The 19805-nt window shown below is 50.4% G+C and overlaps 7 protein-coding genes across 7 annotated transcripts; 5 read left to right on the top strand and 2 right to left on the bottom strand.

Moving 5' to 3' along the window:
- Positions 1–113: 113 nt before the first annotated feature.
- On the bottom strand, positions 114–1018 carry BO94DRAFT_529397 (glutathione S-transferase family protein; the record flags this gene model as incomplete). The annotated part of the gene is made up of 5 exons (XM_025610460.1): positions 114–450; positions 517–644; positions 702–751; positions 805–939; positions 985–1018. 5 exons carry the CDS (start codon positions 1016–1018, stop codon positions 114–116), a joined length of 684 nt encoding a protein of 227 aa, XP_025461328.1.
- Positions 1019–1608: 590 nt separating this feature from the next.
- Positions 1609–3172, top strand: BO94DRAFT_591486 (cytochrome P450; the record flags this gene model as incomplete). The annotated part of the gene is made up of 3 exons (XM_025616113.1): positions 1609–1683; positions 1752–2462; positions 2522–3172. 3 exons carry the CDS (start codon positions 1609–1611, stop codon positions 3170–3172), a joined length of 1437 nt encoding a protein of 478 aa, XP_025461327.1.
- Positions 3173–3777: 605 nt separating this feature from the next.
- BO94DRAFT_629332 (glutathione-independent formaldehyde dehydrogenase) lies at positions 3778–4975 on the top strand (the record flags this gene model as incomplete). The annotated part of the gene is made up of 2 exons (XM_025617551.1): positions 3778–4156; positions 4203–4975. 2 exons carry the CDS (start codon positions 3778–3780, stop codon positions 4973–4975), a joined length of 1152 nt encoding a protein of 383 aa, XP_025461326.1.
- An 817-nt stretch (positions 4976–5792) lies between these two features.
- Positions 5793–7483, top strand: BO94DRAFT_540927 (kinase-like protein). The gene is made up of 2 exons (XM_025613020.1): positions 5793–6505; positions 6583–7483. The coding sequence occupies exons 1-2, from the start codon at positions 5944–5946 to the stop codon at positions 7368–7370; spliced, it is 1350 nt and encodes a 449-aa protein (XP_025461325.1). The 5' UTR covers positions 5793–5943; the 3' UTR covers positions 7371–7483.
- Positions 7484–11100: 3617 nt separating this feature from the next.
- BO94DRAFT_356886 (ankyrin repeat domain-containing protein) lies at positions 11101–12806 on the top strand. The gene has a single exon (XM_025607137.1). The coding sequence runs from the start codon at positions 11201–11203 to the stop codon at positions 12728–12730; it is 1530 nt and encodes a 509-aa protein (XP_025461324.1). The 5' UTR covers positions 11101–11200; the 3' UTR covers positions 12731–12806.
- Positions 12807–15565: 2759 nt separating this feature from the next.
- Positions 15566–18888, top strand: BO94DRAFT_540924 (serine/threonine protein kinase). Its single transcript, XM_025613019.1, has 3 exons — positions 15566–16707; positions 16751–18289; positions 18387–18888. The coding sequence occupies exons 1-3, from the start codon at positions 16033–16035 to the stop codon at positions 18864–18866; spliced, it is 2694 nt and encodes an 897-aa protein (XP_025461323.1). The 5' UTR covers positions 15566–16032; the 3' UTR covers positions 18867–18888.
- A 138-nt stretch (positions 18889–19026) lies between these two features.
- On the bottom strand, positions 19027–19643 carry BO94DRAFT_480401 (putative mitochondrial genome maintenance protein Mgm101; the record flags this gene model as incomplete). The annotated part of the gene is made up of 2 exons (XM_025608793.1): positions 19027–19294; positions 19378–19643. Coding segments are annotated over 2 exons (534 nt in total), but the record flags the coding sequence as incomplete, so codon positions are not given.
- Positions 19644–19805: the final 162 nt, after the last annotated feature.

Raw genomic sequence — 19805 nt, 5'->3', positions numbered from 1 at the left:
TGACATGGATCTCATCCAGACCATCCATGCCGAGTGATCGGCCTGTCGAAGCGAATACCATAAAGTCCACTATAACAATCCATCCACCTATTAAATACCGAACCACAAATAAATCACAACCCTGTCCTCCTCACTTCTTTCTCCCCCAACACCCCAACCACCTTTCTAACAGCCTCCCTCTCCAACATCCTCTCCTGCCATCTCGTAAAGTACGGAAACTCCTCCTTCCTCCACGCCTCCTCCCCGGTCCTCCCCGCCATGAAGAACTCAATCTGTAGATTCCACATCACAAAAGCCAAATCTGCATACGTGCATTTATCTCCTACTAGCCAATCCCGCTCACTCAGGATAGTGTTCAGCACCCCTGCGATACGCTTGACTTCTGCTCCGTATCGCACTTTGGCGGATTCAGGGGATTCACCGTATATGTTCTGGTGAAAGAGATTGAACCTGCATTTATCACATTGTCATTAGATAGAGTTTGTGGAGTAGGTTTGCGGGGAGGGAGGGACGTACCACGCCGCCTGTCCAAAATACGGTCCTTGGCCTGAGGCCTGGAAGTAGGAGTATTGGATTAGATGGTATTTTTCAGGGAGGGTGGTGTAGGTTAGTTTGTTGGTTTTGTCGTAGGTGTCGATAAGGTACTATTATTGGATAGTTAGTTTCTGAGTGGAAAGGGGGGGGGGGGAACGTGCCTGAACGATAGCGCCGGATTCCCAGATGGTGATGTTTGTATTGGGATCGATTATCGCTAACAGCATCATATTAGTGCGGGGATTTAGGATGAGCTGAGTCGGGGATTACCCGGGACCCGTCCGTTGGGGTTCACATCCGTAAACGGCTTTTGTTTGAGATCCTCTAGTTCCACCCATGAGGCTTCGTAGGGGAGGTGGAGTTCTTCGAGGATGATGAGGACTTTGGCTGGGTTGGGGACATAGTCTGATGGAGTTAGTAGCAGCGGAGAGGGTGTGTGGGATGCCTTACTTCGCCAGTAGAGCTTGATTGGTTTGAGGGACATGTTGGGTTGGATTGGATTGAGATGATATGGGCGAGATGAGAGAGACTTGATGACTGTCAGTTTGACTGCGATGGTGATGAGCTTTATAGGCATGTCTTCAGCCTTGTCTGACTGTTAGATGAGCAACACCGTGTGAAAGCATAAGATATAGAGATGATCTAGACCGTATCTGGAGTAGTCCATCTCAACCACGTGGCTGTAACCGGACTGGCCAGTTAGAGTATACTGATTGCCCCACTGCGGGTCTGATATCACTCCCATAATGCGGAGGTGATCTTACATCTCACCTCATATCCAGGCTCTGATAGGGGCATGTTCTCTTTATCCAGTGCTATGGAGCGGTACATAGGACACAACATATCCCCACGCCATAACAAGTTCTCTCATAGCAACCTAAAATCTTACACCCATGCCAATTACTAAAGTTCCCCCCATCAGGTACCTACTACCTATCAGACAGACACAGTCTATCAAACCCAATGTCCCCCATACATAAATACCCCCCATCCCATCCATTTCCTTTCATCCACCCTCATTTTCTACTCAACTTCCAACTCCCCCATAGCCATACTTATTATACCCCAACCACTATGTTCAACTTCATACCATCCATCGATCTCACCCCCTTCACCATCCTCCTCACCCTCACCCTCCTCTCCCTCCTCGTAAGCCCCCTCCCCTCCCCCCTCCCCCAACCCCCAAACGAACCCCAACTAACCCCCACAACAAACAGCTCCTAACCCACCACACCATAACCACCCTGCACACCCACCCCCTAAACAAATACCCCGGCCCACTCCACTGGCGCCTCTTCGACCTCCCCTCCCTCCTCTCCCTCACCCTCGGCCACCTCCCGCACGACCTCCACACCCTCCACAAACACCACGGCCCAGTGATCCGCACCTCCCCCACCTCCCTCTCCTTCACCTCCCCCCTTGCCTGGAACGACATCTACACCCGCGACCGACTCTTCCTCCGCCCACCGCAACTCAAAGACCAACCGCCCGGAAAAACAGCCCTGAATCTAATCGCCTGTTCGGAGGAGGAACATGCCCGACTGCGGAGGGTTCTTGCGCAGGGGTTTGCAGCCAAGGCGGTGAGGGCGCAGGAGGGGGTGGTGGGGGGGTTGATTGATGTTTTTGAGGGGAAAATAGATGAGAGGATTGATGGCGGGGGAGGAAAAGGGTATGTGGATGTTGATGTGGTGGAGTGGGTGAATTATCTCTCTTTTGATGTGATTGGGAAGGTAACGTGGGGGAGGTCGTTTGGGTGTTTGGATGGGTTGAGATATGGGTCGTGGATTCAGACGGTGAGGCAGTTTAAGGCGGCGGTTGTGGTGGGGGCGTTGAAGTATTATCCGTTTCTGTATTGGGTGGTTATGAGGATTACCCCGCCGGGGGTGTTACGGGGGGTTATGGAGATGTGGAGGGTTACGGGGGAGAGGGTGAGGGAGAGGGTGGAACGGGGGATGGGGAAGGGGATTTGGTGAGTGTGATGATGAAGGGGATGAGTGTTGAGGAGATGGAGGTAAATTCTATGTTGATTGTTGCGGCGGGGAGTGAGTCGATTACTACTGTGATTACGGGGACGGTGAATTATTTGCTAAGGGAGCCGGAGAAGATGCGGAGGTTGGTCGAGGAGATTAGGGGGCGGTTTGGGACTGAAGAGGAGATAACGGGGACGAGGGTCAAGGGCTTGCCGTATTTGGATGCCGTGTTGAGTGAGGGCATGAGGCTTTGTCCGACGATTCCGGATGGAATGCGCAGGTTGGTTCCCGAGGGAGGAGCCGTGGTGGCGGGGGAGTTTTTGCCTGGGGGCACCACCGTGTCGGTGTGTCAGTGGGCGAGTTATCGGGATGAGAGGAATTTTTGTTTTCCGGATGAGTTTGCCCCGGAGAGGTGGTTGGAGGAGGAGGGGGGGAAGAGGTTTGAAGGGGATGTGAAGAGCGTGTTTAATCCGTTCTCGTTGGGAGCGCATAATTGTCCCGGGCAGAATTTGGCGTGGTTGGAGTTGAGATTGATTCTGGCGAGGTTGCTTTGGAGGTATGATTTGTCGATTCCACCGGGGGTGGAATTGCCTCGATGGGAGGAGCAAGGCATCTGGTGGTTTTGGGATAAGAAGCCTACTTTGGTGCGGTTTAGTCGGTTTAGATAGGTGCATGTACTTGGTTGGGAATGGTGTGGTTGTATATGAGAGTATAGAATTGCATCAATGATATTCTCATTGGCAATTGCAGACCAGCTTCATAATTAAGTACTGGTATTGGTGCATCATGAAAGTAACCTAGTCTTGGACTGAGTCTTTCAGCACCGAAGACCCAAATACATTGAATTAATCTGATAAAGGCGTGATGTTCTGGACAGAAGGCGTTTTTTGACTCGGTATTTGCACGATAAGTCGTTAGATTTCCAGCAAGGCGTACTACCAGGGCCATGTAAAACCACCGACGTATTGGCAAGGCGTCTGGTAATAGACGAGGTCTCATTTTAGTATTTAACCCGGTAGAAGGAATCACAAGAAGAACCCCGCACGAAACAAGTGGCTTGGACAACCACGGATAACTTAGGTGCGCCAACTTTGTGACACAGCAAACGTCCGACCTGCGAGCAGCAGCGTTGCATCACAGCACTAGTCTAGAATCTGCATCTCTCGGGGGTATAAATAGACAGGAAACGTCAATCTCGGATGCGATACACTCACCTACCAACCAAGTATCTTGTTCATCAACTTCCCAAATGTCAACCACCCAAAGAAAGACCATGAAAGCCACAGTCTGGGAAGGCAAGCCCTTCCATGTATTTGTCCAAGAAATGCCAATCCCCAAAGTTCAGCACCCGAATGATGTTGTCATCAAAATCACAACCAGCGCCATCTGCGGATCGGACCTTCATACCTACCGCGGTCGGCTGGGCAGTAAGAACCCGCCATGGTTAATGGGCCATGAAGCAATTGGGACTATAGTGGAGGCAGGAGACGGATTAAAGACTTTGAATCTCGGAGATCGCGTCATGATTGAGCTGACCAGCTGCGGTTACTGTAATGATGGCCGAATGGCCTCTTGCATGACGCATAGTCCCCAAACTGTCATTGATATAGGTTACGGCCCTTCACCTGGAGAACCTTTAGAGGGCGCACAGGGTGGGTATTATCTTCACCCCCTGATCATCATACTAACGATCTGTAGCGGAGTACATCCGCATTCCCTTTGCGGATTCCTCGTGCTTCAAGCTTCCCCAGAGCACAGAGCTTGATCTTGACTTCATCCTTCTCTCCGACGTTTTTCCAACGGCTTGGTTCGCTCTTGACTGCGCCAACTTTCAACCTGGCGATACTGTGGCCGTCTTTGGTGCCGGCCCGGTGGGTGTGCTCTGTGCCTACTCGGCTCTCCTCCGTGGCGCAACCAAGGTCTACTCGGTCGATTATGTTCCTGCTCGTCTGGAGAAAGCAGCATCAATAGGTGCAGTTCCCATCGATTTCAACAAGAAAGACCCGGTTACGCAGATTATGGCATGTGAGCCGCGCGGCGTACGATGTAGTTGTGACTGTGTGGGTCTTGATTGTCTCAATGACAAGCTTGAGCCACAAGAGAATGTCGTGTTGAACAACTGCATCAGAGTGACTGAAGCAGGGGGTGGTATAGGTTTGATCGGAATATATGCCCCACTTGGTCCATCACCGGGAATGCCACTAGCTTCTCCCCACCAAGGTGTGTTATCAGTTCTGGTCGGACAGCTCTGGACGAAAGGGCTTTCTCTTAAGTGTGGTACAGCCGAGATACACCGGCTACAGCCACCATTGCGGGATTTGATTGAGTGTGGCAAGGCCAAACCAAGCTTCGTCATCGATGAGATCCTGCATAGTATGGATGAGGTGCCGCACGCATACCAGAGGTTTGAGAAGAGAGAGATTCTTAAGCCAGTGATTCAGCTGCCTTATCCGATGGAGACTTTCGATTGATCTCATAGGCATGTACCGCTGAGCTTTCCGGTGGGATCTGTTAAGTTGTTCCAGGATGATATGTGCTAACTCCCGAGAGATTTATGACGAGTAAAAGTTATGAACTTGCTATATAGTCGTTTATCATCGATCGTGTATCAGTTATCTGCATCTTGTATGATATGGAGGATTTTGGTGACCGGTCATATTCGAGATCATTTCAGAAAAACCTTCGGCAATCGCTTGGCGCACTGGAAGCAAACGAATATCCATAGCTACCCGATAAGGTGTGAGAGAAATCTTGCTGCTGGCATTGTACCATCCGCAGTAGCCCATATGCAGGTGGCTGCTCAGTATGTTGGAGGATGAGCTAAGATAATCCCTATTCAGTATATTCACGTACCCCCCCAAGCCCCTTCCTGGCTATTACCTAATGACACGGGAGATCCATGCCTAATACATGCTGGGTTAGTTGTATGGCAAAAGCAACTGACTGACGCGTATTCTTTACGTAGCGTGTTCGTGGACTGGCAGGTGGATGTCGACCAACCCAATATTGATTGAGATTTCCACGATAGCCAAGCAATGTTCCAAAGAAGCCCGACTCCAGAGTATTTTGTATCTACTAAAAAATCGCTGTGACCGGGCTGTGGATGGATTTCAAATCCAGAGGTTGAGAGAAGGAGAAAGGAAAGTGAAAGAAAGAACAATGTGGCTGGTGGGTCCCGATGGCGGAGGGGCGCACAGACCGCTTCTTATTTCTTCCGGCGCCCCTTGATTGCTGTTGCCTTCCATCCATACAATGTGAGGAATCAGGAACTCTCTTAGATTTGAAGTACTTACATTGCCAACAAGTTACTGACTGTCATCAGAATGGCGAGATACGGTTCATGTCTTGGGATGATTGAAGTCTTCAATACGCAACCACGATGAGACGACTCGCCTGGCGTCTAGTCCCCTGCCATCAACGCACTCCCCTCCTTGCGCACATGTCTACTCCTCGTCTACCTCGATATAGTCCAAGTCAATCTCTCATACCTTTCAGATACATCACGTCCTCGACTTACGACCCATCCGCCTTCGAATATGAGCTTATTGAGGACGTGGAAAGGCTGGAACGGTATCGACCCGGGGGATACCATCCAGTTTGCGTGGGAGACGTACTACATAACCGATACCGAGTGATCCACAAGCTAGGCCACGGGGCATTCTCTACAATCTGGCTCTCACGCGACGAGCAACGCGCAGCCTATGTGGCTATCAAAGTCAGCGCCGCAGATTCCTCTGCTCACGAGGGCGAAATCTTGCGCTCCATCACAGATAACTGTCCGACGACCGCTCAAGGTCGTTCAATGATCCCCGTCGTCCTGAACCAGTTCGAGATCCAGGGCCCGAATGGCCATCACAGATGCTATGTCACTGCCCCCGCTCAGAGCAGTGTATCTGCAGCGATGTTCTGCCGTCGCTTCCAAATAGAAACTGCCCGTGTTCTGGCTGCTCAGCTTGTGTTGGCTGTTTCATGCCTTCATTTCCAGGGTGTTGTCCATGGAGGTAAGTCAAGGGTTGGTTTGCTTTTTGTATTAGTAGGGATGTGCATCATGACAATCATTGCTAACCTCATGTTCTAGATATTCATCTCGGAAACGTTTTACTCCGCCTTTCATCCAGCCTCGACGAACTCTCAGTTGAGCAATTCTATGAAAAGTTTGGCAAACCATACACAGAACCAGTAATACGACTCGACAACCAACCTCTCCCTCCCGGCGTCCCATCCCACGGAACCTCGCCAGTCTGGCTAGGAAAAAGAGCCAACGAGATCCCTCCTGAAGAAGCTTACCTTCCCCTCAGCGACTTCGGTGAAAGCTTCTCTCCCTCTAATCCACAACATCAACGACTTGGTGAAGATTGCCACACCCCTCTTCCCGTCGCACCACCCGAAGCCTACTTTGAACCTACCAAGCCACTCTCCTTCTCCACCGATATCTGGACTCTTGCATGTGCCATGTGGTCTATCTTTGGGTTGCGTTCGCTGTTCGACGCCACACTTGCTACGCTAGATTATATGGACTCTCAGCAGATAAATCTCCTCGGGCCATTGCCGCGCGCATGGTGGGTCTCGTGGGAGGCGCGACACGAATACTTTGAAGAGTCGGGAGAACCAAAGAAAGGTCGGTTTGTTTACCCGAGTCTTGAGCAGAGCTTCGAGAAGTATGTGCAGGCGTCGCGACGGAGAGATAAAATGTGTTGCTTCAGCGATGAAGAGAAGAGAGCTATTCTGGATATGCTTCGTCCTATGCTGGTGTTCAAACCGGAGGAACGAGCAACAGTCCAGGATGTTTTACGTTCGGACTGGATGGTACATTGGGGTTTGCCGGCCATCGAGAAATCATGTCCACAAATTATGAGACATGTGTGATAAGTTAGGACAGATATATCGCTATATACCTTTCAATCCTACCGATACGATACAAACGTTGCTGTGTTCCTATGTTGATTCTGTTTTGGGAAATACGAAGGCAATCTCCGGGGATATTCATCATCCCCAAAGCCGTCTCAGGGCAATATTCAACCACTCCGTGGCCAAGAAGATAGCGAGGCTGGCTGCCGAACCAGTATCGGGCTTTGGTACTAAATACCATCAGCTTCTTCTCCCACCCCCGGTCTAGTCACCTTCAATGATACTTGCATCTTCGTTGATTCAAATCTCAAGTCCTACTCAGAGTGGTCCAGCAGTCTCCGTCGATACTGGGATGGTAATATATCCTTCAGCTTCCACGAGTAATTGCTCCTCAAAGTACATATCGACAACAGATACTTCCGCAAGGACCATGAAGCCTACATGCATGGAAAATATGGAGATGTACTCTATCAGTTGCACGGTTGATAAGTTACTCATCACGTGTCCAACGGCGCACCGACTTCACGTGATTCAACACTTCCACGACCAATGATTGTGGGCGAAGCGCCGCACTACTGCATGACGAAGACTCCTTTGACAGGAAGCAGTGAGGGGAACTAAATCCGGAGCTGGGCTGTTTCGGCTGTGGCTGACGTGTCTGAGGGGTCTTCCGGCAACAAAATGGCCTGATGTCAAGAACCATTTTATTCCGGAAGCCCTGACGATGTACATTGTGCACTCAATATCTCTACTTTATTTATCGTCATACAGAAAAGAGATAGGTATCGCATCACAAGACTAGACACATACACCATGGGACATGACGGACGGAGCGCGCCCGGTGTATCTTACTAAGACAGAGCGCGTGAACGTCTTCCACTCAAGACGCAGGAGAAGTTGCACAAAATCTTGGAAATTGACATCCAACAACGAGTGATATTGGAGGGTAAGACAGAAAAATGCAAGACATGGCCAGAACAGGTCCTTGAGGCTTGTCAAAACTCGAAAGTCGACTACGAAAAGAAGCAGTGGAAGGTTTCAGTAGGTGCACGGGAGATTGCTATCCATAAACTATGGGATAACGCAATCAGTGTCTTGAACAAGGCCAAAGGGGTTATTGATGTTGCTGCCAGTGTGGACGCGAACGCAAATCTGGGTTGGTCAATTGCGAAGTTTTTTCTTGCGGTACGTCTTTGGGGCCAAGTGTGAAGCCGCATGGCCGATCAACTGACATCTGCATCTGGGGTTACGGTCTTTAGATACCCGTGACAAAAGCAAAGGTCACATCTGCTGCAGTAGAAGGTATCAGCAAGGTGGTCATTGTCATGAGCAGAAGACTAGTGTATGAGCACGAAATTCGGCAGCCCCAAGATGGCTATCACGACATCAATATGAAGAATTTTGAGGAGAGCCTGGTGAAGCTCTACGAACGAGTCCTTACCTTCCAGGTCTTGATTTCCGAACACTACGAGAAGGGGAGCGTCCACCGGACATGGGATTCTATATGGAACTCCGATGCAGTGACTGGATTCGATAAAGATACCGTCCAGTTGCAGTTGGATCTGGAGCAAGAGGCGGCCACCAACTCACGAATTAGTTCACAAGACGGATTCAACAGAATATTGGAGTCCAATACGGAGTTAATGAGACAACTCCTCAAACTGAGCAACCAAGTCCAGAGCGCAGAAAAGCGACGCCAAGAAATGCTTGCTTGGTTGTCAAATCTTCCTTACGAAGATCAACACCACGAAGCTAAAAAGGGTCTTGCCAAAGGCACGGGAGGATGGATTTTCCAAAGACAAGAATTCAGATCGTGGCAAACCTCGAGGAATCACCGGATCCTATGGTTGAATGGCATACGTAAGTTTCCCAACCAAGAGGCCAGGATGAGGAACTGAATGACTTTCTAGCTGGAGCGGGAAAGACCAAACTCATGAGCATCCTTGTAGAAAAGTTCAAGGAGGAAGTATCTACCGGAGCTGCCTCCGAAGGGGAGGAGCGAACTGCAACGGACCGAATCGCGCTCTTCTACTACCGTCGATATGAGGAATCTCGCAGAGACAGTGTAACAATTCTAAGAAGCCTTGCAAAGCAGTTGGCAGCATCTTGCGATCCGCTTCCAAGGAGCATCGAAGGATTGTACAACGCCAAGGGAAAAATTGACTCGCCCACCCGTGTCGTCTATGTGAAGGAGATCGTAAAGATTCTTCGACAAGTCATTGAAAGAAATGGAAGCGTTGTTCTTTTTCTGGATGCGTTGGACGAATGCTCGGAGGAATCCAAGAAGTATTTGCTTAAGACGTTCAAACGGTTACTAAAGTTTTGTAATGGGTTGAAAGTCATCGTTTCCAGTCGGGATCAGCACATTATTCACACGCGACTTGAGAAGTATCCCACCATCTCTGTTACGGCGACCGATAACAAAGACGACATTGATGGATTCGTTCAGCAACAGATCGCTTCCTTCAGAAATTCCAAGGATCATGGTGATGTAATGAAAAGGTCCGTCCAAGAGCTGGAGGAAGAGATTATAGATACCTTTCTGGAGAAGAGCGAGGGGATGTAAGTATCATGTCAAAGTCAAGCCACGTTTGTACTAACCAAAACCAGGTTTCAATGGGCAGCAATGCACATTGCGCATATCTTATCTCAGAAGAGTAAAGCTGGCATTCTGGCAGCACTTACCCAACTGCCCAAGGGTCTCGAGGATACATACAGCGGCTTGATGAGCCAAATCAGGTCTGATACATCAGGCGAAAGTGCATTGCGTGCGTTCTCTTGGTTGCAGGCGGCTGGAGGAACATGCAAGACGTCTGTCCTGGTTGCTGCTGTGAATATTGGCAGTGAACAGGGGGTCATTACAGACCTAGAGGATCAAATTCAGGATATTGACAGTATCCTCGGCTCCTGCCAGAACCTAATGGTAGTCGAAGGGGATTCCGTCCGGTTCCCCCACTTGTCTGTGCAAGAGTACTTTGAAACTTCTGAGGAAAGGGTGAATAACTGCCAGGTCTTCGCAGCTACCGTTTGTCTCAGAGCGCTGCTTTACCATGACTACCGGCTTGATATATGGGAAAATGGCCTCCCTGATTGGCCACCTAGCCATTCAAGTCACCATCCGGGGAAAAAAAGGTCCAATTTAGATGACCGCTGGGAATACGCATATGAGCATTGGTGGAGATACGCAACTCTTGCATCGCTTGATAATAACGTCAACCAGCTCGTCGAGGATTTTGTTGCTCACGAGCCACGCTCACGGGGATGCACACGATGGCTATTACATCTGTCTCGAGATATCACAGCGGCCCTGATCGAAAGCTGTGAGCGAGCAATCGAAGGCTCAACTACGGAGTCCCTATATGTTGACAAGCTGCTTGAGTTTATCTTTGCGCCACAGTTCTGGCTGCGACCTTCTCAACACATGAACATCAATGTGAGCAAAGACATATATCAAGGGGAGTATGTTATCTTGCAGCATCTGGTCACTGCGTGCTTTTCTAAGGTCAAATCAGCAACTCGAGGGCACCCAACAGAATGGCACAACAACGCAAAACAGTATACAACAACCATGAAGCTTGAAAATCCGAGCATGGGAATGGAAGCCTCTGGCGATCTGAGAGAGGGTGTCTTCAAGCTCCTCCAACACATCAATCCAAAAGCCAACACCTTTGAGCTCCTTTCGGTGCTGACCACCGGACTATTCTTGGTGGCTCTCTGGCATCTCTTACCGTGGCAACGAGCGAGGTCCCTTCAATGGGCCGGCACCCCATATCATAAAACAGCCATCGACCTCAACGACTTGCAGACCACCCTGCGCATTTTGACCGAGGCTCTATCACTCCCGTACTATGATGATATATTTAAACTTGGATTCCGTTCTATCCGGTCGGCGTCCAAGAAATTTAACTGTGCAAGGCTGTTCCTTTTTTTTCAACAACTCTGGTGCTAGGTACCGAGAGGAAATGGCGATGTTCACACTTGTACTATTGGCTGTCGAAGAATGGCACATGAGCAAGTCGAACGGACAGTTGATAAACCATCTGCTGCTGAACTACACAATGGATGGCAGTGACGGGTACGACCATCTTTTGGGATCACCATTGGATCTAAATCATGCTCTCATTACCACGAACATGAATGTCTATAATCTACCATTCATCAGATGGCTGGTCCGCAATGGAGCAGATGTTAATTTCACATCGGAAAGGCAGAGCATCAAGGACGGCCATGGAACACCACTGATTGCCGCAGTGGTAAACAGTCTTCAGGACGATACATCCATTGTTGAACTTCTCGTGGACAAGGGAGCCGATATCAACCAATCAGCAACAATCGGGCCGTATGGAAATGCATTAATCGCTGCTGTTGAAACAGAGAACGAGAATATGGTGCGATTTCTCTTGAACAACCCGGGCATCGATGTCAACAATCAATCAATGCTGGGCAGTGGTGGTACTGCACTAATCCGTGCTTGCTGCATTGAGGATGACCGAATAGCAACATTAATTCTCCAACAACCCAAGTTACAAGTCAATCTTCAAGCATCTGTTGGTTTTTACGGCACTGCACTAATTGCTGCATGCGCTTGGAACTGTGTTGAAACAGTACGTTGTCTACTGGGCCGCCCTGACATTGATGTCAATAGGCAGTCGTCTATTGGTGATTTTGGTACCGCCCTAATTGCTGCATGTTATTATTACCATCTGGACATCATACGGTTGCTACTGGATCACCCCAATATCAATGTCAATATTCAGTCATCTGTTGGTCATTATGGAACTGCACTGATTGCTGCATGTGACTCAAATAAATCTTTCTGGTACAATAGTCTAGGAGACAGGGAAATCACCATTGATATACTTCTCAACACGTCCACTATTGATATTCATGCCAGAATCCCTCATGGCAAACATGAGAGTGCCTTGTCTGCCGCCTGTTGTAGCAACAATGCAGGTCTCCTCAAGAAATTTCTACCGAGAGTCATCAACTCTTTGCCAAGACAAGAAATCTATGGGTGGCCACCAGTTGAAGAATTTATGAAAGAAGACTGTGTCAGGACCATTGTCATACTTGTCAAGTCCCAAGTCCCGCTGATATATCAAATTCGCACTGAGCTTTGTCAAAATACGGGTCTCATAGAGTATCTCAAGAGAAAGTTCGAAGACTCTGGGAAGTTATCTTGGAAGAAAGCCCATTTGGTGAATATGGCATTGATATCCGACGTCCTGGATATTAACATGGAAATCCCCATGATTATGAAATCTGATGCATTGCGTGTGATATGGAAGCATTTGGACAACGATGGATATTCCGCAGTATTCACTGAAGCTCTAAGTAGTATGGGATTCTACAACCAATCCGCGATGACCAAGAAATGATGGCATACATGGCTTTTGGCAGGCCCAGAGATCATGGAGAAACATGGATGGGAAGGGGTGTTAAAATCCTTCATTTATCTGGTGACCAAAGCAGACTATTGAGAAACCCCGGTGCCCGCAGATGTTGATTGGGAAGACATTCTACGCATTGCTAGGACTTATGGTCCAGTCGACGGTGAGGATATTGATAGTGATCAAAAGGAAAATGTCGATCTGGATAATAGGGATGAATCTGGTGCAGTCGAGGAAGAGAGCAGTGATGAGAACGATGACAGCGATGACTATGAGGGTGAGAGTAGTTATGATTGCAGTGATTAGAAGTCAGTTTCTGCTTCTTATGAAGTGTTGAATAGAATACCCATTTTTGATATCGACTCTTCTGTAGATCAGAAGGCCTCTCAAAGATCAGGCAATCCCAGTCGAATGCTCGTTGAAAAGATATTGTCATACTTTTCTTATATCATATACTTGAGGCGTGTCTCGCCTTCATCCCTATTTGCCAATGGATTATCTCTCTCTTCCTTCTTTCCTCCCCTCTCCACCACCCCCTAATCCCCTGTGTCTATGTAAATATTCCGCTACAAGCTTCCATGGTGCTGCCAAGTATCACCTACGGCTGATTGAATTTTTATTCTTGAAGTAGCCATCTCCATGCGAACGAGCAGACCATACCCCATACAAGTACCATCGAAACAACTCTGACCTGATCAAACCGATCTATCTAGGCTACAAGCACAATTCCCCCCTGTTCCCGGCAACCTAGCCACGATCCACCTGGGAACCAAAAGACACCGATGACATATCATCCCCCCCTCCTCCAAGGGACTCAGCTAGAACAGCCAAAACCCAGCATCAACCGAGAAAGTCATACCACAACTCTCATACTTCCCAAGGATCCCTCACACCATCCCTTGAACCTTTCCCATAATACATGCTCTAGAGGCAGCTGGGCCAGACCCAACTCCCAGCTCCATTTCTTGAACCATACTGCCAAAGTGCTATCAGTGCTGTCGCATATCCACATCTACTCTTATGAGGCATCTTGATCAAAGGAAATGCTGGTTCTTTCTACATTTGAACTTTCATTTATTTCATTTTATCCCATATGGATGCTACACTACAATTGGGACAATCATCCAGGCGATTGAAATGGTTGATAGTGGTTGTTTCATCCTTATTGGTGTTTAATGTCGATTTCTGCTAACGTTACCGTATAGCATATATCAGTAGTGTTGTGCCTAGGGTCGGTTATGTCTCTAGGTATGGAAAGTAGTACTAGGGGGGCAGGGTTATTAGTGGCACTTCGGTGTGGAATAATAACATAGTGGTACCTCTGTCGTGTAACAAATGACGCGGTTTCTGAGTCCTGCCTGGTATGCAAGACTAAGATGCATCGTACCGAGTCTTAAAGGCATCCGACTAGAGTGGGCAGGAACCGGACTTTACCGGTAGAATCTTTAACAGGATGAATAAGATCATGGTAGTAAGGGTAAGGCATATTGGTCGCGTCAGACAAGGCAGCGATATCCCTGAAATAGGGAAATTATCACACTGATGTAGTCGTTGTATACTGAGATAACAAACTTGCTGAAATAATGTACTGATTGCATTAAAGTTACTGATCTGGATATACCGGCAGCTGCTAAAGAAGACATCTGTTGTCTTGTATACCGTACTGCAAAACGGTTTCGGGATACTATACATGGAGAACTTGGCTACAGCAGTGTAGGTTAACCGTAGCATCGACCATTGGCCTCTAGACTCGGGAGATAGCTAAGATAGCAGCTATTGTGTCGGTTGCCAGTACGACAACATTATATTGAACTCAGTTTACTTGGTCCTTGATGCTGTTCAAGTCAGCAACAGCAACAGACGGATTGTGGCGGGTTGGCTCGGAGACTAAAAACTTTAAAGCCATCCTGAAACGCCCGACAGGCTACCTGTCAGATTTCCGTCATCCCCCGTTATCTATGCCAGACTCGAAAACTCCGAAATTTCCGCAGATAGATCATCTGGTGCTTTGATCGAATCTTGCTGGAGATTCATGGGGGTGGAGATGGTCTAGACCTGCGGTCGTAGTCATCGAGACTTCTCATATTACTCCGTAGTAGCCAATACAAGACCTTGAAAATCCCAGCTGGTTCTCCTTGATGAGACGACAAGTCTGGACTGCAGTCTCTGACAGTGGACACAGCATGAACCTTAGATCTCACTAATCACTATCGCCAGGGACGCCGCTAGCGTCTGACGGCTGACAGGTACAACGTTTCAACAAAATTGAGACAGATTAAGGGGCGAGAGTGGCCCTGGACGGCAGCCTTACAAGGTTCACACGGCACTGAAGGGGGATGGTAAGCGAGGGTTGAAATTGAGCTGCAACCCAAATCCTTCTTTTGTGCCTGATGGATGGCTGTAACAGAACCAGGGAAATGGGGATAGTGAAAGGCCGGCCCCTGAAAGGACAAAGGAACAGCAACGGTCGCGGCCCGTGGAAGAAAAGCCCTAGTGACCCAAAGCAGGAATTATCTAGGGCATGGCGCACCGCCCAACTCCGACCGGGAAAGCAACTGGACCCAAACACTCCCTCGGCGAATCCTCGCACTGGTGGAGACATCTCGCCTCGCACTCAAGATCGATCGCTTTCAGGGACGCTGATAGGGCTACCGAGCCTATAATCGCGGCCATTATCTCATGGCGACGAACATTTCAGTTCAGCAGCGCCCCCGAGTGCCAATCCGACCACAACAACAATGGGACTGGGAATGATCGGCGGATTCCAGCCAGTCCAGCCCCCAATGACTCCATCATTGCAAAGCCGTGACTTCAGTGGTTCAGCCAAAACTGAAACATGCTCGCGTGGGTGCTCCCCTCTTCTTGGTCCTTTCTGACAGTCGCGTCCGGCACATTCCTATGCCTGGCTGTATTTTCCTTCGCTGCTCACAGCTCATGGCCATCCCTCGACAGCTCGCATTCGTTTCAGCGCCAACCTTTCCTTCTTTTGCTGCTTGTCACTAGCTTCATTAAACACTCGTGCACTGCTGTCGAATTGATCTCCAAGTCCTAGTCCAGTCCACACCGTTTTACTTTTGTTCGACCCACTTCCTCTCCACACGAACCGGTGGACTCGCCCTCTTTCGCCAGTGATTGTCAGATCCTGCTTGGACTGTGCAAAGCGATCTTACGTCCTGGAAGTTTCTCCGACCAATCGCGACACTGCTCGCTAATTAGAGCTGCAGGGCAGCTTCTGGCCTCGTTTTAGTCCTTCTCTCTTATTAAAATCCCCCATGCCCTTTCCAACCTTCATGTCCGGAAGACCTGGTATAACGGAGAAGCGGCTGTCGGCGCATCGCTTCCAGCAGCTTCCTGACATGACACCCGACATGGCGAATCCTAACGACGTCACCATTGACATCCCTTTAAATCCGGTCCCCAGCCGGAATCAGACCGGCGCTCGCAAAACGAGTAGCAACATAGATGGCTCGCCAAACCCGTATCAACCACCTGGGAATGACAAAGGCACTGGCGAGAAGGATGGGTTGGTCGCGCCCAATCCAGGTATGCGCAGGCGAATTGACGAGAGCACGGGACGTTCGCTTGAAGATCCTGAAGATGGCACCGTCACACGTATGGGCCTGATCTACCAGGCGATTCTCAACTACTCCGTCATCACTCGGTACTTTATCTATGTGGCACCTCTTGCACTGTTGTTTGCTATTCCCATCATCGTGGGCGCCACGGTCGCGCAGGACGCGACTATCGGTGGTGTGACGCTGCCGTGGTTCTGGTTCTGGATTGAGATTGTCTGGGTCAGTCTGTGGTTGTGCAAGCTGGCCGCAATGATCTTGCCGTACATTTTCCAGGCCCTCTGCGGCTTCGTCAGTTCGGGCACTCGCAAGTACGCTCTGATTCTCCGGAAACTCGAAATGCCGATTGCGACCGTGTTTTGGTGTGTGGTGTGCTTGGTCACATTTTTGCCAGTAGGTCTATCCTCGATCGTGTGGGCGTCGACTAACTTTGTAGGTCATGACACAAAACCCTCATCAAAAAGCCAAGGGTGACACCTCTACAAAATCGTGGGAAAAGTCCATCAAGAACATCCTGTTTGCCCTTTTCGTCTGCAGCTTGATCTTCCTCGCTGAGAAGACCATGGTGCACCTCATTTCCATCAGCTACCACCGCAAGCAGTTCGACGCCCGGATCAAAGAATCCAAGCGCAATGTGTATCTAGTGGGACTACTGTTCGACGCCTCCCGCCACATGTTTCCCATGTACTGCAAGGAATTCCGCGAGGAGGATGCTGCCATCTCCGACTCCCTCCTTCGTACCGCGGCCTCCAAGACCAAGCGTACGGGTTCCTCATCGGCGCCTCTTCGCATGATTCGGGCGGCAGGCCAGAACGTTCACCACTTCGGCAACAAGGTGACGGCGGCGTTTGGAGACGTGGCCCATGAACTGACCGGCAAGCAAGTCTTCAACCCCACGTCCACCCGGTCCGTGGTTACTCAGGCTATGGAACACCGACGGACGGCCGAGGCGCTCGCACGCAGAATCTGGATGTCCTTCGTCATCGAAGGCCGTGAGGCGCTGTACTTTGACGATATTTGCGAGGTTCTCGGAGCCGGCATGGAGGCGGAGGCGGAGGAATGCTTCGCCATGCTGGATCGCGACGGCAACGGAGACATCAGCTTGGAAGAGATGATCTTGGCTGTCGGGGAAGTCCGTCGGATGAGAAAGTCGCTGAACAACAGTCTGCACGATGTCGACCAGGCGATCCACGTCTTGGACAACCTCTTGCTGACCGTTGCCGGTGTTATCGCGGTTCTTGTCTTTGTGTCTTTCGTGACGACTGGCTTCGGTACCGTCATCGCGGCGGGTGCCACTTCGCTACTCTCCCTCAGTTTCGTCTTCTCGACCACCGCCCAGGAAGTCCTTGGTTCCTGCATCTTCCTCTTCGTCAAGCATCCCTTTGACGTAGGCGACCGCGTGGAAATCAGCGACAAGCCGTACTTTGTCGAGCGCATCTCCTTGCTGTTCACCGTGTTCCGGAACGTCAACGACCACCGCATGACACAAGTCCCGAACGTCGTCCTCAATACGCTGTGGATCGACAACTTCACCCGCGCCAACGCCATGCACGAGCGACTCACCATTTCCGTCAGCTTCGCCACCACCTTCACCAACATCCAGCAACTCCAAGAGGAGATGGAGACCTTCGTCCGGGACAAGGACAACTGCCGCGACTTCCAGCCAGAAGTCACCATCGATGTGGTAGGCCTAGGCGACATGGACAAGATGGAGCTGAGCGTATTGATCTGCCACAAGTCCAACTGGTCGAACGAGGCCGTCCGCGCGGCCCGTCGTTCCAAGTTCATGTGTGCATTGATTACTGCCGTACGCAAGGTGCCGATCCGCGCCCCGGGTGCCAGTGCCGACGACGACGACAAAGACGAGCCCAAGGATGACGACAAGACGGACACCGGCCTCGAGGACCAGACCCTTCCCGTCCGCCAGGTTTCAATTGCCAGCGAAGGCGTGAGACGGGCCAACACTACAGCCGGCGTACCCTTTAGCGAGTCCGATCAACCGGCTTCGACTTTGGCCGCTCCCCGACTCTCTGCAACACCGGGGAACAGGTGCATACAGCTCCTACAGCGAGGGTCTCACCGTAGAGCACGCCACCCGCTCGCAGGACGGATCGCGCGACGGCCACGACGCGGAGCAATACCAGACGCCCGTGGGGTCGCCCGGCCAGGAGCGACAGCTCAACGTGACGTACGGACTGATGACGCGCGAGCCATCGACGGGTCGTCGCAAGGAGGGCCGCACCTCGTATGTCTCCCCCGAAGGCGACGTGCCTGTGCTCTCTCAGCCAGTGCCTCCCCGCCATCGCGTTAGCTTGCCACGGGTGCCATCCGCCGGCTCAGTCGAGCCCATGTCCGGAACATCCTCCAGTCAACCGCCCGAGTACTACAACTACCCAGGACAGTACTACGACGCGGAAGACCCGTACGACCCGAACCAGCCATTTGAGCTGCCATCGACGTTAGAACCGACCGAGCCGCGCGAGTATCCGTCGCCGACTCGAACGACGCCACACTCGGAGTCCGAGCCGGGACGGTTTGCTCCCCGACGGTAGAGCATAGACTATGATGATGATGAATATTGATTTCTATGATGTATTACTATGATACATGTGCAGTTAGGTTAAATCTATGGTACATTAATACACACCATACCCATCTTCAACCAGTAGAGATAAACCACCTTTAACCCCGTAGAGAAATAAGATAGATAGATCACTTCGTCTCTTTCCACGGATACCCAACCTGATCATCCTTCCTCACCCAAATCTTCGTCTTCCTTTTATTAACCACATGCTCCACAAACACCTCCCTCGTATACTGCGCCTTATACTTCCGAATCCACCTCGGATCCCAGAGCTCACTCGCAATCCCCAAATCCTTACAGCACCGAACCAACGCATTCGACCGACATCCCTCCGTAGCTGTTGGAATACCATCGGGCGAGAAGTAATCCTGTTCGCCCCGAGCAACGGAAACAAGCCTACACATTTCACCACATTAGCCTTTCCTCACCCTATAACCCCCCCCCCCCCCCACCCCCAACCTAGAAAAGGAGATACTAACCGTCCCACACAAACAAGCGCATACTCCCTCGTCACCATCTTCGGCGTCACAATACTCTCTCCCCGAGGAACAAGTCCCCACCCACCAGGCCCAAACGCCTTATTGAGAATCCGTCGGTACTTGATTTCAGGTAGGTAGAGGATTCCATCGGGTTTGATTTCCACTTCGTTGGGGTCTGTGGGTGCGAGGAGGATATCGGCGCATTCTTTGGGGAAGGGGGTCGCGCTGAGGCCGTGGAAGGATCGCGTCCAGTCGATTTTGTCTTCTGCTGGTTCGCTGGGGGAGGGGGCGTGTCGTGGAGGTTGCGGAGGGTGGGGGTTATTTGTTGTTGTTGCTGCTGTTGTTGAGAAGAAGAGGGGATGTTGGTGGAGGGGGTTTGGGTTGAGGAGGGGGGGGTGGTTTGGGGACGGTGGTGTTGGTTGGTTTGG

Source organism: Aspergillus sclerotioniger (assembly GCF_003184525.1).
Source record: "Aspergillus sclerotioniger CBS 115572 chromosome Unknown BO94scaffold_66, whole genome shotgun sequence".
NCBI lineage: Eukaryota > Fungi > Ascomycota > Eurotiomycetes > Eurotiales > Aspergillaceae > Aspergillus > Aspergillus sclerotioniger.
This window is presented reverse-complemented; position numbering and strand designations above follow the sequence as displayed.

Excerpts from the sequence above, each read along its gene's own strand:
- BO94DRAFT_540924 (XM_025613019.1), top strand. The coding sequence starts at position 16,033 with ATGTCCGGAAGACCTGGTATAACGGAGAAGCGGCTGTCGGCGCATCGC. Across the intron at positions 16,708-16,750 it reads GCTTGGTCACATTTTTGCCA|GTCATGACACAAAACCCTCA; the intron begins GTAGGTCTATCC and ends CTAACTTTGTAG. Across the intron at positions 18,290-18,386 it reads GGGCCAACACTACAGCCGGC|GGTCTCACCGTAGAGCACGC; the intron begins GTACCCTTTAGC and ends TCCTACAGCGAG.
- BO94DRAFT_540927 (XM_025613020.1), top strand. The coding sequence starts at position 5,944 with ATGTCTACTCCTCGTCTACCTCGATATAGTCCAAGTCAATCTCTCATA. Across the intron at positions 6,506-6,582 it reads CCAGGGTGTTGTCCATGGAG|ATATTCATCTCGGAAACGTT; the intron begins GTAAGTCAAGGG and ends CTCATGTTCTAG.
- BO94DRAFT_356886 (XM_025607137.1), top strand. The coding sequence starts at position 11,201 with ATGATGATATATTTAAACTTGGATTCCGTTCTATCCGGTCGGCGTCCA.